Consider the following 15259-nt stretch of genomic DNA (forward strand, 5'->3'; position numbering starts at 1 on the left):
GTTTGTTTTTTTTTAAAGATTTTATTTATTTATTTGTCATAGAGAGAGAAGCGAGAGTGAGCACAGGCAGACAGAGTGGCAGGCAGAGGCAGAGGGAGAAGCAGGCTCCCCGCCAAGCAAGGAGCCCGATGTGGGACTCGATCCCAGGACGCTGGGATCATGACCTGAGCCGAAGGCAGCTGCTTAACCAACTGAGCCACCCAGGCGTCCCTTCACTTTTGTTTTTAAAAACTCATTACAATATGCTTTTTTTATATGATCTTTTACAGGTACTTACCTTCAGTTTCTCTTGCTTTCTCAGTAGCACGTGACATATTTTTTGCTCTCTATTTGATGGCTTCCAGACACTTAGAACTTGTGGTTTTCCTTGTAACTCGCTGATGTGTCTTCTCATTCTTCTGTTTCTCTTTCTCTCAGTGCCCCATAAATATGGTGTTTAGCGTCTGCCCTTGGCCATCTTTGTTCCTCACTCCGTGGGATTTCCCATGAGATTTCTGCCACACTCATGAATTCACGTGATGACAATTTCGGATCTATAAGTCTAGATCAGACTGCTCCCCACAGACTCCCATTCACATAGCCAACTGTCTACCAGACAACTTCACTTAGACATTCTATGGACACCTCAAACGTACCATGTCAAAAATTCAACTCATACTCTCTACTCCCCAGCATCTCTTTATCTTGCCTTAACCCCTGGGTTTCCCATCTCATCGAACCCTGACCCCATTTACCCCCACCAGAGACTGGGTGTCATCTGTAGCCCATATCCTTTTGTCCTTACCACTCGAGGTGCTCCTCCTTGTTTCCAGTGGCCTGTGTCTGTGTGGGTTTTTTTTTTTTTTGTTTGTTTGTTTAGTTTTGTGTGATGAAAGCAAACCTTTTAGGAAGCAATGGAAACTGTTCTGCCTTGAGCAGAGCAGACTGGAAACATTGGGTCAATGACTCATGGGACTTGGCTTATAAATTCCCCAACTCCTCAATCTCTTGGGTGAGATCTCTTGGCATTTGTTTTATATCATTTCTTTTTAAGATTTTATTTATTTCTTTGTCAGAGAGAGGGAGAGAATAAGTAGGGGGAGCAGCAGGCAGAGGGAGAAACAAGCTCCCTGCTGAGCAAGGAGCCCAATGTGGGACTCAATCCTAGGGCCCTGGGATCAGGACCTGAGCCGAAGGCAGACATCTAACTGACTGAGCCATCCAGGTGCTCCCATTGTATATAATTCCCTAGGATTTGTTCAGGAATTCATGGTACAGTTGGCTTGATAAACCACTCTTTCTTGGCTACCTTCCCTTCTCCGTATCACTTCCTCTCTTTCCTACACATATTCCCTGCCGTCAACTGAACTCCTTGTTCTTGATCCTTCCTTTAAGTCTGTTTCTGGAGGAAACCAAAGGAAGACATCATCCTTCTTTCTACTCCTTTCTTTCCTATTACCAAATTCTTTTATTTCTGCTTCACAATCGTCTTGAGAAGCTGACGTCGCTCCAGCCCCAATGCCACTAGCCCGATGCTCGCATGGCATCATCTCTAGCCTGGATCACTGCAACGGCCTCCTACCTGCTCCCTTCAGTATTGTCTCCCTCCAACCCTTCCTCTTCCTTCCAGCAGTGATCTTTCCAATATGCAAATCTGCTAAAATCAAGGAGTAGACTTCTCAGGTGTCAACTTAGAATTGAGAAGCTGTCCTTGAGAAAATTCCAGAGCCCTATTAAAAGGAGCACCCTGTCATTTCCCTGTTACAGCACTTCTCGCCCTGAACAGGAACTATCTGTTCACTCAGCTGGATTCCTCACCAGACTGTAGCCTCTTTCAGGAGAGGAACATCGTATTTATCTTTCTCTTCTTTTCTTTTCCCTTTCTCTCCCTATCTTTGTTGTTGTTGCATTCCTAGATTGTAACTCCACATTATAGTTAGTCTAACTAAAGGTTTGTCAGTTTTGTTTATCTTTATAAGAAGCTAGCTCTTAATTTTATAGATCATTTCTATGATTTTTCTGGTCTCTATGTCATTTATTTCTGCTCTCATCTTTATATTTTCTTCTTTCTGGTAACTTTGGATTTTCTTCTTTTTCTAGTTCCTAGAGGTATAAAGTTAGGTTGTTTGTTTGAGACCTTTCTTTTCTTAATGTAGGCATTTATTGCTATAAACTTCCCTCTTAGAACTGTTTTATTACATCTCATCAGTTTTGGTAATTTGTGTTTCCATTTTCATGTATTTCAAGGTATTTTTGATTTCTCTTTTGATTTCTTATTTGACCCAGTGTTTCCTTATTGATTTTCTGCTTGGATGACCTGTCCAGTATTGAAAGTTGTATATTGAATTCCCCTACTAGTATTGTATTGTTTTCTGTATCTCTCTTTAAATATATTAGTATTTGTTTCATATATTTAGCTGCTCCCGTGTTGGACACCCATATATTTACAATTATAATAGCCTCTTGAAGTGACCCCTTTAATATTATATAATGACCTACTTTTGTCTTATTACAATTTTGACTTAAAGTCTACTTTATTTGATATACATAGAGCTATTTCTGGGCTCGTTAGGTTTTCATTTGCATGGAATGTCTTTTTCCAACCCTTCACTTCACTTTGAACCTGTGTGTTTTCTTAAAGCTGAAGTGAGTATCTTGTAGGCAACAGATGGTTGGGGTCTTTTTCTTCCTCTTTTTTTTTTTTTTTTTAAACCTGTTCAGCCACTGTATATCTTTTGATTAGAGAATTGAATCCATTTATATTTAGTGTATATTAGTGTATATATAGTGTAAGTAAGGGCTTACTAATGCCATCTTATTGACTGTTTTTTGGCTGTCTTTGTAGTTCTTTTGAACCCTTCTTTCTTGCTGTCGTTGTGAGTTAATGATTTTCCATAGTGGCATGCTTTGATTCCCTTCTGTTTACATTTATGTATCGATTACAGGTTTTTGCTTTCTGGTTACTATGAGGCTTACATAACATCTTATCATTCTAATAGTCTATTTTAAGCGGATAGCAACTTAGTTTTTTGTGGGTTTTTTTTGCAGTTTTATATCTTTATTTGATGGTCAGTGAGTAGTTCTCATCCATATAAAGTGTCTGTAGATTTTTGAAAATGGTTACAGGTACATAGGTAACTAATGTATAGAGTTTGTTTGGTGAATCTTTATCCTTGTTACATTTTTTGGACATGGATATGGTATGGAACATTCCTTATGCCTTTGGGCCAGGCAACTTTGTCGAGCCTGGTGTCAGTGTGCACATCTGGAGTTCCCACCTCCCTCATGGCAAAGTGCCCAATCTCTTTGAGTGCTAGATAGGGCACGCTTCTTGAAGCCCACTCCGTGGATGTGCTTGTGGATAGTGATGGTGAATTCTCTGGTCACTACCTTGAACAGCCCTTCTTCTTGCCACCCTTTTTAGTAGGAGCCATTCTGTTGGGTCCAGGTTGGAGAGGAAAGAACGATAGAAATTTAAATTAGATTGTGGGGCGCCTGGGTGGTTCAGTTGGTTAGGTGTCTACCTTCAGCTGAGGTCATGATCCTGGGATCAAGTCCCAAGTTGGGCTCCCTGTTCAATGGGGAACCTGCTTCTCCCTCTCCCTCAAACCCTCCCCCCTACTCATGCTGTCTCTCTCTCTCTCTCAAATAAATCTTTTTTTTAAAAGATTTTATTTATTTATTTGACAGACAGAGATCACAGTAGGCAGAGAGGCAGACAGAGAAAGAGAGGGAGAAGCAGGCTCCTTTCTGAGCAGGAAGCCCAATGTGGGGGTTGATCCCAGGACCCTAGGATCATGACCTGAGCTGAAGGCAGAGGCTTTAACCCACTGAGCCACCCAGGAGCCCTCAAATAAATAAATCTTAAAAAAAATTTGGTTGCTTACAAAAACTACTCTTTCACCACCCCCTCATTTTATGGTTTTGATGTCACAATTTACATATTTTTTATATTGTGTCTCCATTAACAAATAATTGTAGCTATAAGCTACAACAATTATTAACTTCAATATTTTTGTGCTTTAATGGACATAAGCTTTGATACTTTTGTCCTTCAGCCTTTATATTGGAATTAAGTGATTAACACACTATCATATTATAGATTTAGACTATGTAGTCACCTTTACCTTTACCAGTGTATATTTTCACATGTTTTTAGCTTATTAATTAGCTATTAATTAGCTTATTAGTTAGATATTAATTAGCTTTCATTTCAGCTTGAAGATATCCTTCAGTATGTCTTAAAAGGTAGATGTAGTGGTGATGAACTGCCTTAGCTTTTGTTTGTCTGGGAAAGTCTTTATCTCAGATCCTTTGTATCTGAAGGATAGCTTTTCTGAATAAAGTATTCTGGGTTGGCAATTTTATTATTTATTTATTATTTATTTATTATTAATACATAATGTATTATTTGTTTCAGGGGGACAGGTCTGTGAAACATCAGTCTTACACAATTCATAGCACTCACCATAGCACACACGCTCCCCAGTGTCCATCACCCAGTCACCCTGTCCCTTTCCCCTCCCCAGCAGCCCTCAGTTTGTTTCCTGAAATTAAGAGTTTCTTATGGTTTGTCTTCCTCCCTGGTCCCACCTTGCTTCATTTTTTCCCTCCCTTCCCCCCATGACCCTCTGCCCTGCCTCTCAAATTTCTCATATCAGAGAGATCATGTAATTGTCTTTCTCTCATTGGCTTATTTCACTTAGCATAATACCCTCTAGTTCCATCCACATCATTGCAAATGGCAAGATTTCATGTTTTTTTTTTTTTTTTTTTTTTTTTTTTGATGGCTGCATAGTATTCCAGTGTGTGTGTATCTCACATCTTCTTTATTCATTCATCTGTTGATAGACATTTAAGCTATTTCCATAGTTTGGCTATTGTGAACATTGCTGTAAACATTGGGGTGCACATGCCCCTTCGGATAACTACATCTGTATATTTAGGGTAAATACCCAGTAGTGCGATAGCTAGGTCATAGGATAGCTCTATTTTCAAACTTTTTGAAGAACCTCCATACTGTTTTCCAGAGTGGTTGCACCAGCTTGCACCAGAGTGGTTGCACCAGTGGTGTAGGAGGGTACCTTTTCTCTGCAACCTCGCCAACATCTGTCATTTCCTAACTGGTTAATTTTAGCCATTCTGACTGGTGTGAGGTGGTATCTCACTGTGGTTTTGATTTGTATTTCCCTGATGCTGAGGGATGTGGAGCACTTTTTCATGTGTCTCTTGGCTCTTTGGATATCTTCTTTGCAGAAATGTCTGTTCATGTCCTCTGCCCATTTCTTGATTGGATTATTTGTTCTTTGGGTGTAGAGTTTGATAAGTTCTTTATGGATTTTGGCTACTAGCCCTTTATCTGATATGTCATTTGCAAATATCTTCTCCCATTCTGTTGGTTGTCTTTTGGTTTGATTGTTTCCTTTGTTGTGCAAAAGCTTTGATCTTGATGAAATCCCAATAGTTCATTTTTGCCTTTGCCTCCCTTGCCTCTTGCGATGTTTCTAGGAAGTTGCTGCGGCTCAGGTTGAAGAGGATTTTGATGGAATCCTGTGTTACATTGAGGTCTTTCATTCATTTTGAGTCTGTTTTTGTGTGTGGTGTAAGGAAATGGTCCAGTTTCATTCTTCTGCACGTAGCCGTCCAATTTTCCCAATACTGTTTGTTGAAGAGACTGTCTTTTTCCCATTGGACATTCTTTCCTTGGCAAAAATTAGTCAACCATAGAGTTGAGGGTCTATTTCTGGGCTCTCTATTCTGTTCCACTGATCTATGTGTCTGTTTTTGTGCCAGTACCATACTGTCTTGATGATTACTACTTTGTAACAGAGCTTGAAGTCTGGAATTGTGATGCCACCAACCTTGGTTTTCTTTTTCAACATTACTCTGGCTATTCAGGTTCTTTTCTGGTTGCATATAAATTTTAGGATTACTTGTTCCATTTCTTTGAAAAAAGTTGATGGTATTTTGATAGGGATTGCATTCAATGTGTAGATTGCTCTAGGTAGCATAGATATTTTCACAATATTTGTCCTTCCAATCCATAAGCATAGAATGTTTTTCCATTTCTTCGTGTCTTCCTCAATTTCTTTCATGAGTACTTTATAGTTTCCTGAGTACAGATTCTTTGCCTCTTTGGTTAGGTTTATTCCTAGGTATCTAATGCCTTAGGGTGCAGTTGTAAATGGGATCAACTCCTTAAGTTTTCTTTCTTCTGTCTTGTTGTTGGTGTATAGAAATGCAACTGATTTCTATGCATTGATTTTATATCCTGACACTTTACTGAATTCCTGTACAAGTTCTAGCAGTTTTGGAGTAGAGTCTTTTAGGTTTTCCACATAAAGCATATCATCTGCAAAGAGTGAAAGTTTGACTTTTTCTTTGCTGATTCAGATGCCTTGTATTTCTTTTTGTTGTCTGATTGCTGAGGTTAGGACTTCTAGTACTATGTTGAATAGCAGTGGTGATAGTGGACATCCCTGCCATGTTCCTGACCTTAGGGGAAAAGTTCTCAGTTTTTCCCAATTGAGAATGATATTCGCTGTGGGTTTTTCATCAGTGACTTTTATGATATTGAGGTATGTACCGTCATTCCCTATAGTGTGAAAAGTTTTGATCAAGAAAGGATGCTGTACTTTGTCAAATGCTTTTTCAGCATCTATTGAGAGGATCATATGCTTCTTGTTCTTTTTTTTTTTTTTTTAATAAACATATATTTTTATCCCCAGGGGTACAGGTCTGCGAATCGCCAGGTTTACACACTTCACAGCACTCACCATAGCACATACCCTCCCCAATATCCATAACCCCACGCCCCTTTGTTCTTTTATTAGTGTATTGTATCACATTGATTGATTTGTGGATGTTGAACCAACCTTACAGCCCAGGAATAAATCCCACTTGGTTGTGATGATTAATCCTTTTAATGTACTGTTGGATACTATTGGCTAGTATTTTGGTGAGATTTTTTTTTGCATCCATGTTCATCAGAAATATTGCTCTGTAATTCTCCTTTTTGATGGGGTCTCTGTCTGGTTTGGGGATCAAGGTCATGCTGGCCTCATAAAATGAGTTTGGAAGTTTTCTTTCCATCTCTATTTTTTGGAACAGCTTCAGGAGAATAGGTATTAATTCTTCTTTAAACATGGGAAGTTGTCTGTCCCTGGACTCTTGTTTGCTGGGAGATTTTTGATGACTGCTTCAATCTCCTTACTGGTTGTGGGTCTGTCCGTTCAGGCTTTCTATTTCTTCCTGGTTCAGTTTTGGTCGTTTATACATCTCTAGGAATGCATTTATTTCCTCCAGATGATTGTCAAATTTGGGGGCGCATAGTTGCTCATAATATATTCTTGTAATTGTTTGTATTTCTTTTTTTTTTTTTAAGATTTTATTTATTTATTTGACAGACAGAGATCACAAGTAGGCAGAGAGGCAGGCAGAGAGAGAGGAAGGGAAGCAGGCTACCTGCTGAGCAGCGAGCCCGATGCGGGGCTCGATCCCAGGACCCTGAGATCATGACCTGAGCCGAAGGCAGCGGCTTTAACCCACTGAGCCACCCAGGCGCCCCTTGTTTGTATTTCTTTGTTGTTGGTTGTGATCTCTCCTCTTTCTTTCATGATTTTATTAATTTAGGTCCTTTCTCTTGTCTTTTTGGTAAGTCTGGCCAGGGGGTTATCAATCTTATTAATTCTTTCAAAGAACCAGCTCCTAGTTTCGTTGATCTGTTCTACTGTTCTTTTGGTTTCTGTTTTTCATTGTTTTCTTTGATCTTTATGAGTTATCTTCTCCTGCTGGATTTAGGCTTTCTTTGCTATTCTTTCTCCAACTCCTTCAGGTGTAGGGTTAGGTTGTGTATTTGAAACCTTTCTTGTTTCTTGAGAAAGGCTTGTATTGTTATATACTTTCCTCTCAGGACCACCTTGGCTCTATCCCAAAGATTTTTAACAGTTGTGTTTATTTTCATTTGTTTCCATGAATTTTTTAAATTCTTCTCTAATTTTCCGGTTGACCCATTCATTCTCTAGTAGGATGCTCTTTAGCCTCCATGTATTTGAGTTCTTTCCAACTTTCCTCTTGTGGTTGAGTTCTAGTTCAAAGCATTGTGGTCTAAAAATATGCAGGGAATGGTCCCAATCTTTTGGTACTGGTTGAGACCTGATTTGTGACCCAGGATGTGATCTATTCTGGAGAATGTTCCATGTGCACTAGAAAAGAATGTGTATTCTGTTGCTTTGGGATGGAATGTTCTGAATTTATCTGTGATGTCCATCTGGTCCAGTGTATCATTTAAGGCCTTTATTTCCTTGTTGATCTTTTGCTTAGATGATCTGTCCATTTCAGTGAGGGGAGTGTTAAAGTCCCCTACTATTATTATATTATTGTCAATGTGTTTCTTTGATTTTGTTATTAATTGGTTTATATAACTGGCTGTTCCCATGTTAGCAGCATAGATATTTATAATTGTTAGATCTTCCTGTTGGACAGACATTTTAAGTATAATATAGTGTTCTTCCTGATCTCTTAAGTCTCTTAGTCTTTGGCTTAAAATCTAATTGATCTGATATAAGGATCGCCACCCCAGCTTTCTTTTAATGTCCATTAGCATGGTAAATTGTTTTCCACCCCCTCACTTTAAATCTGGAAGTATCTTTGGGTCTAAAATGAGTTTCTTGTAGAGAGCATATTGATGGTTTTTTTTTTTTTTTTAATCCATTCTGATACCCTGTGTCTTTTGATTGGAGCATTTAGCCCATTTACATTCAGGGTAACTATTGAGAGATATGAATTTAGTGTCATTGTATTGCCTGTAAGGTGACTATTACTGTATATTGTCTCTGTTCCTTTCTGGTCTGTTACTTTTAGGCTCTCTCTTTGCTCAGAGGACCCCTTTCAATATTTCCTATAGGGCTTTTAGTTTTTGTTTTGTCCTGGAAGCTTTTTCTCTCTCCTTCTATTTTCAATGACAGCCTAGCTGGATATAGTATTCTTGGCTGCATATTTTTCTCATTTAGTGCTCTGAATATATCATGTCAGTCCTTTCTGGCCTGCCAGGTCTCTGTAGATAGGTCTCCTGCCAATCTAATATTTCTGCTGCAGTAATTCTCAAAGACCTCTTGTCCCAATCTGCTTTCAGGATTTTCTTTTTGTCACTGAGACTTATATAAGTTTTACTATTAGATCACAGGGTGATGACCTATTTTTATTGATTTTTGAGGGGGGTATTCTGTGCATCCTGGATTTTGATACTTGTTCCCTTGGCCAAATTTGGGATATTCTTTGCTATAATTTGCTCCAAAATGCCCTCTGCCCTTCTCTCTTTGTCTTTCATCTTCTTCTGGGATACCAGTTCTTCTAATATTGTCTTGTCTGATGATATCACTTTTCTCTCCTCTTCTTCCCTCATGGTCCAGTAGTTGTTTGTTTCTTTTTCTCAGCTTCTTTATTCTCTGTCATTTGGGCTTCTATATCACTAATTCTCTCTTCTGTCTCATTTATCCTAGCAGTAAGAGCCTCCATTTTTTTATTGTACCTCATTAAAACCTTTTTTTAAATTTCAACTTGGTTTGCTTTTAGTTCTTTTATTTCTCCAGAAAGGGATTTTCTAGTATTTTCCATGCCTTTTTTCAAGTCCAGCTAGCACCTTGATAATCTGAACTCTAGTTCTGACATCTTACTAATGTCTGTATTAATTAGGTCCCTAACCTTCAGTTCTGCCTCTTGTTCTTTTTTTTTTTTTTTTTTTTTGAGGTGAGTTTTTCCACCTTGTCATTTTATCCAGATAAGAATAGATGAATGAGAGAACAAAATACTAAAAGGGTAACAACAACCCCAGAAAAATATACCCTAGCCAAATCGGAAGAAACCCGATGCTGGGGGAGAAGAAAGGTGAGGGGGAAATATATACAATTAGACTGATGAACAGAACAGAGCCACACACTTGATTTTGGGTGTATTTTGATTTGTCAGAAGAAACTGCCTCCCAAAATTTTAAAGAAAGAAAAACATATATATACAAAAATAAGAGTAAACACTATGAAGGGATGGAATATGACTGCAAAGATGAAAATTAAAGAAGAATCTAAAAAAGGAATTGATCAGTTGGTTAAAAAAAAGAATGTGATCAGGCTGGAGACTAGAACAAAGCTATACACCAGATTTAGGGTATATTTTGATCTGTTAGAAGAAACCATATCCCAAAATTTTAAAGAGGGAAAAACTTACGTGTGTACAAAAAAATAAGGTTAAAAACAATAAAGGAATAGAATATGACTATAAGAATGAAAATTTAAAAAGATTTTTAAAAGGTATTGATAAGATAAAATAGTTATAAAGGTTAAAATAGGAAAGAAGAAAAACTAAAAAATAGAACATGAAAGAAATCAAATTTTAAAAATTTAACTTTGAAAAGACTAAATGATCATGGAAACAAGACAGGAATCCTACGTGTTGCTTTCCCCTAGCTCTGAAGTTCTGCAGTTGTCATTGATTGGTGAACTTGGTCTTGGCTGGATGTTCTTGCTGATCTTCTGGGGGAAGGGGGCTGTTGCTGTGATTCTCAAATTATTTTTGCCTGAGGCGGAAGTGTACCGGCCTTGCCAGGGGCCAGGCTAAGCAATCTGCTCGGGTTTGCACTCGGTAGCTTTTCGTCCCTGAGTGCTTTCTGTAGAGCTCTGGAGGACGGGAATGAAAATGGCGGCCTCCCAATCTCCAGCCCAGAGGCGCCGAGAGCTTGGGGCCTCACTCTTCAGTGCACCCTCAGAGATAAGAAGTCAATCCCTCCCATCTCCCTGGTCTCCGTCTGCCCTCCAAGCTCACCTGGCCTGTGACTGAGCATTTCACACAGCCCCATTTGGAATCTCCAAACCCAGCAGATTCCTGTAGTGTGCTCCCTCGCCACTCCTCCCAGAGGAGGAAGGTGAGTCTTCCCAGACCTGCCACTCATGGGGCCTTTTCTTGAGGACTAGTGGCCCGAATGTGCCTTGGATCATGGTTTAAGGTAACCCTGAGCTGAGAGCCAGTCCTCAGCTCCATCTCTGCCAGTGGGTTCCCTGCTCTGATACCTGGGGGCTCTTGTGCACTCAGACACCCCTGATCTTTCTGTGACCCCTTGGGTCCTGAGACCACACTGTCCCCACGAGGGCTCCACCGCTGCTTAGCCTCTGGAGTGATGTCCCTCAGTGGAGCAAACTTCTTAAGATCCTGATTTTGTGCTCTGCTGCTCCACCACTTGTTGGGAGCCGACCCCTCCCCCTGCCATCCTTCTTCCCATATGTTGCCTTGGATTCACTTCTCTGCTCGTACTACCTTCCAGAAGGTGGTTACTTTTCTGTTCCTAGAGTTGCTACTCTGCTCTTTGATCTCCTGTTGTGTTTGTAGGTGTTCAAAATGGTTTGATAACTACCTAGCTGAATTCCTGGGACCCTACGATATTTAGGTCTCCTGCTCCTCCCTTTTTTCTTTCAGTACTTTGAATATATCATCTCCTCTCCTGACCTACAAGGCTTCTGACAACCTCATGGGGGTTCCCTTGTATATGACGTTTGTGTGTTTGTCTTTGCTGGTTTTAAAATTCTCTTTGATTTAGAAAGTTTTATTATAATCTGTCTTGGAGAAAATCTTTATGAGTTGAATCTCTTTGGGGACCTATGAGATTCATAAATTTGGATGTCCAAGTTTCTTGCTGTTTAGGAATTTGTCAACCAGTATTTCTTTAAATAATTTTTCTGCCCCTTTTCCTACCTTCTCTTTCTGGTACTCCAGTGTAGCATAGATTATTTTTTCGATGGTGTTCTATGATTCACATAAACTCTTTCTTTTTTAAATTTTTTATTTATTCGAGAAAGAGAAAGAGAGAGAGAATAAGAGCGTGCACATGAGTGGAGAGGGGGAGGGGTAGAGAGAGAAGCAGACACCCTGCTGAGCAGGGAGCCTGACACAGGGCTTGAACTCAGGACTCTGGGATCATGACCTGAGCCAAAGGCAGACACTTAACCGACTGAGCTGCTCAGGTGCCCCTCTCTTCACTCTTTTTCATTCTTTTTTCTTTGTTCTCCCCTGACTTGATAGTTTCAAATAATCTGTCTTTGACTTCACAGCTTCTTTCTTCTTCTTGACCAAGTCTGCTGTTGGTGTTCTCCATTGCATCTTTCATTGTGTTCATTGCATTCCTCAGCTCCAGACTTTGTTTCTCTCTTTCGTTTTCTTTTCTTTTTCTTTTTCTCTTTCTTTCTTTCTTTCTTTCTTTCTTTCTTTCTTTCTTTCTTTCTTTCTTTCTTTCTCTTTCTGTATCTCTGTTAAATGTCTCATTTTGCTTGTATACTGTTTTCCTGAATTCATTGACTTGTCTTTCTGTGTTTTCTTGTAGCTCACTGAACTTCCTTAAAACAACTAGTTGAATTGTTTATTGGGCAGATTGCAGATCTCCATTTCTTTAGGGTTGGTTACTGGGAAATTACTATGTGCATTGGGTTGGGTTGTGTTTCCTTGACTTTTCATGTTCCTTGAAACATGTTCTTGTGTTGCTGTCCAGTCTCTACAGTCTCTGGGAGAGAAATCCCTTCTGCCCACCATACTAAGCATTCTAAGACTCTCAGACATTTTCTATGCATACACGTGTTCCATACTTCTTGTCCTCTCCTGGTGGGTGGGTGGGTGATGATTCTTAAGATTGTACTCTTTCTCCTGATCCTGCAAAGCCCAGCTGAGTGCTGTCAGCCTCCCATTTGCCTTCCCCAGGGCAGTGCTGAATGCTGAAGTTGTTGTGCTTATTCCCAATCCTGCAGATTTGGACTGGCTTTCTGCACATGCTCACTAGCTCTCTGCAAAGACTTGTACTCACTGACCTTGGCAGTGTGAACAAGGAGCTGGCCACGTGGTGGTGGCAGTTGCGGCAGGGGGGTGGGGGTAGCTGAGGGTAGGCTGTGCAGAGCGCTGAGGGTGCCTGTGGGCCGGTTGGAGGGACGCACAGGTGAGGCATCCCCAGTGGTTCCTGGTGGGGCTTCTTGGTGGGGCCTAAATAATGGATCTGCAGCACTTCTGCTCTCCAGGCGCCCTAGCTGCTCTTCTCCCAGCTCCTCCGAACGCTTCAGCCATGTACCATCTTAGTGTTATGGATGAGGCAAGAAGGGATGGGGCCTCTTTGGCAGCTGGGGAAGCTAGACACACAGTCACATGCCCCCACATTCCTTGTGAAGAAGTCACTGGCAAACAAGCTCTTCCTCAGTGCTGAGCTGTGCCACTGTTGGGGGAGGGTGGCGGGAGAGTGAACCTGTTCTTATCCTCTTCATTGTGTTCAGTTTTGGATTCTGCTCCAGCAGCGTGTTGGGACTTCTCTGTTGGACTCTTGGACAACCACAGAGCACTTTCATTTGTGGGTGATGCTCAGAATTGGTGTGTTTTCTTGGGTGGGGTAAGACAGAGGACAACTTGTGTTCCTCGATTTCACTGTCACCTCTACCTGCATTTCATGTTTAGCAACGCTGAGTGCCACAAATATCCAAGCTTTTTGGAAGAAAATAAATCTAATTCCAATGGAATGGGCAACTCTGGATTTTGTGTGGTTTGGACTCAACATGGACTCAGGTTCAGAACCTTTGCGCCTTGGAAATACACTTGGAACTCTGCTGAAAAATGTTCGCTTTCTCTTTTCTCTGAATATTGATACACCTGTCACATTCAAGCAGGGCCCATGATTGATCTTAATGTGCAGGTGTTCCTAACCGAGGCTGGATGTTTGAATTTGCTTCATTCTATGCAGTCGGTTTTAATTTTGATTAATTGCCATCAGGAATAATAACTCCTCAGGGCAGATCATTAGGAAGCTACAAAATCGATTATGTTTAGCTACAGGATATGTAAAACTCGTCACCTCCACTGAAACGATACGAGATACCCTTTGAGTTGCCCGCACAAGGAATACTTCGGTCATTCCAACTGGATTTCAGGAACAAATTGAAATTGAATTGGAAATGCCTTTTCATAAGTAAGTTAGCTTTCACATTTGCTTTTTTCCCCTTTTCTCAATAGAGTTTCCTAATTTTGACATGAAAATCACTAACCACAGCCGACGGTCATGGATGGTAGGAATAAGATGCTTTTAGGTATATGCTAGGGAACATCTCTCGGGACATATTTGCAATTATTAGTTGAGATTCATGAGCTCCTGATGGATACATAAGGAAGGACCCGGGCTTACCTCTCTTTCCCCACCTGAGACCAATGCCTTTGTTGGACCATTGACTGCTTCTCTTTGTGGGTTATGCACAAGGCTCCCAACTGCCTCTAGCATCCTGACCTCTGGTGTTTCCTCCTGGCCTATGCATGCTCAACAATTTGCTCTTTCCTAACTACAGCACACCAGCTCCTGCCTTTGCACATGGCTCTCACCATCCCTGGAATGCTCTTACCGCTCCCCTCTTCTCCCCCCCGCCCATTTCATCTGGCTACCTCATACTCAGTACTCCTTTTAAAAGTACTCCTTCCGGGGGAAGCTTTGTTGCCTCACCCCACCTTGGGGGCTCTTCTCTGCGTCTCACTGTGTCCTGGGCCATTACTACGTAACTGCCGTCCTAGTTTATCGCCACTGAATGTCTGTCTCCTCTTTTAGACTGTGAGGTCTCTGAGGGCAAAATTCCCATCTTGTACCTCTACAGCCCCTAGTTCAGGGGATCTGACCCTTTTTTGCTTCACACACCCTTTTGAGAAACTGAAGAAAACCATAACCTCAGTCTCTAGATGAACAACTCTGAATTTTGCAGATAATTTCAAGGTGTTCTGGGATCCTCTAAATCCACCTGTGGACCTTAGAAGTCCACGGACCCCTGGTTAAGAAGCACTGCACTAGCTCTCGGGGACATCAAAATAGTGAGCACTTAACCCGTACTTACTGTGCATCCAACATCATTCTGCACACTTCACCGGGTGCTCCCATGTATTACTTACCACAACCCTATGAGGTAGATCCTCGTATGAGCCCCAGTTTAAAGAGGAGGAAAAGGAAGAACAGCACAGAAGTAACTTGCTCACGACGATCCCTGAGCCCGCTCCCCTCACTGGCACTGCCTGCCTCCTGGCCTCACGCCCGTGCACTGATAGCCCTCCTCCTAATGGGCATTGCAAACTGTTGCATGAACCATCAAATGAGCAATAGTATTAGATATATCAGAAACTATGAATAAGGTTAAAATCATGCAGAAAATAAAGTGGCTTAGCATTCAGAGGGTTGGAGCTTTCTCAGCAGAGTGGAGAGCATAGAGTGCTCTTCAGTTAGCTTTAAATATAA

The 15259-nt window shown here is 40.9% G+C and overlaps 1 protein-coding gene across 1 annotated transcript in view; it reads right to left on the bottom strand.

Moving 5' to 3' along the window:
• The window catches only part of LOC125102614 (translation initiation factor IF-2-like), a 34784-nt gene extending 21829 nt beyond the window's left edge, over window positions 1-12955 (bottom strand). Inside the window, exon 1 of the mRNA XM_047733957.1 lies at window positions 12822-12955. Within this exon, the coding sequence (XP_047589913.1) occupies window positions 12822-12955 (134 nt within the window). The remainder of the gene's footprint in view (window positions 1-12821) is intronic.
• Window positions 12956-15259: the final 2304 nt, after the last annotated feature.

This window comes from Lutra lutra, chromosome 6 (genome assembly GCF_902655055.1).
Source record: "Lutra lutra chromosome 6, mLutLut1.2, whole genome shotgun sequence".
NCBI classification, from domain to species: domain Eukaryota; kingdom Metazoa; phylum Chordata; class Mammalia; order Carnivora; family Mustelidae; genus Lutra; species Lutra lutra.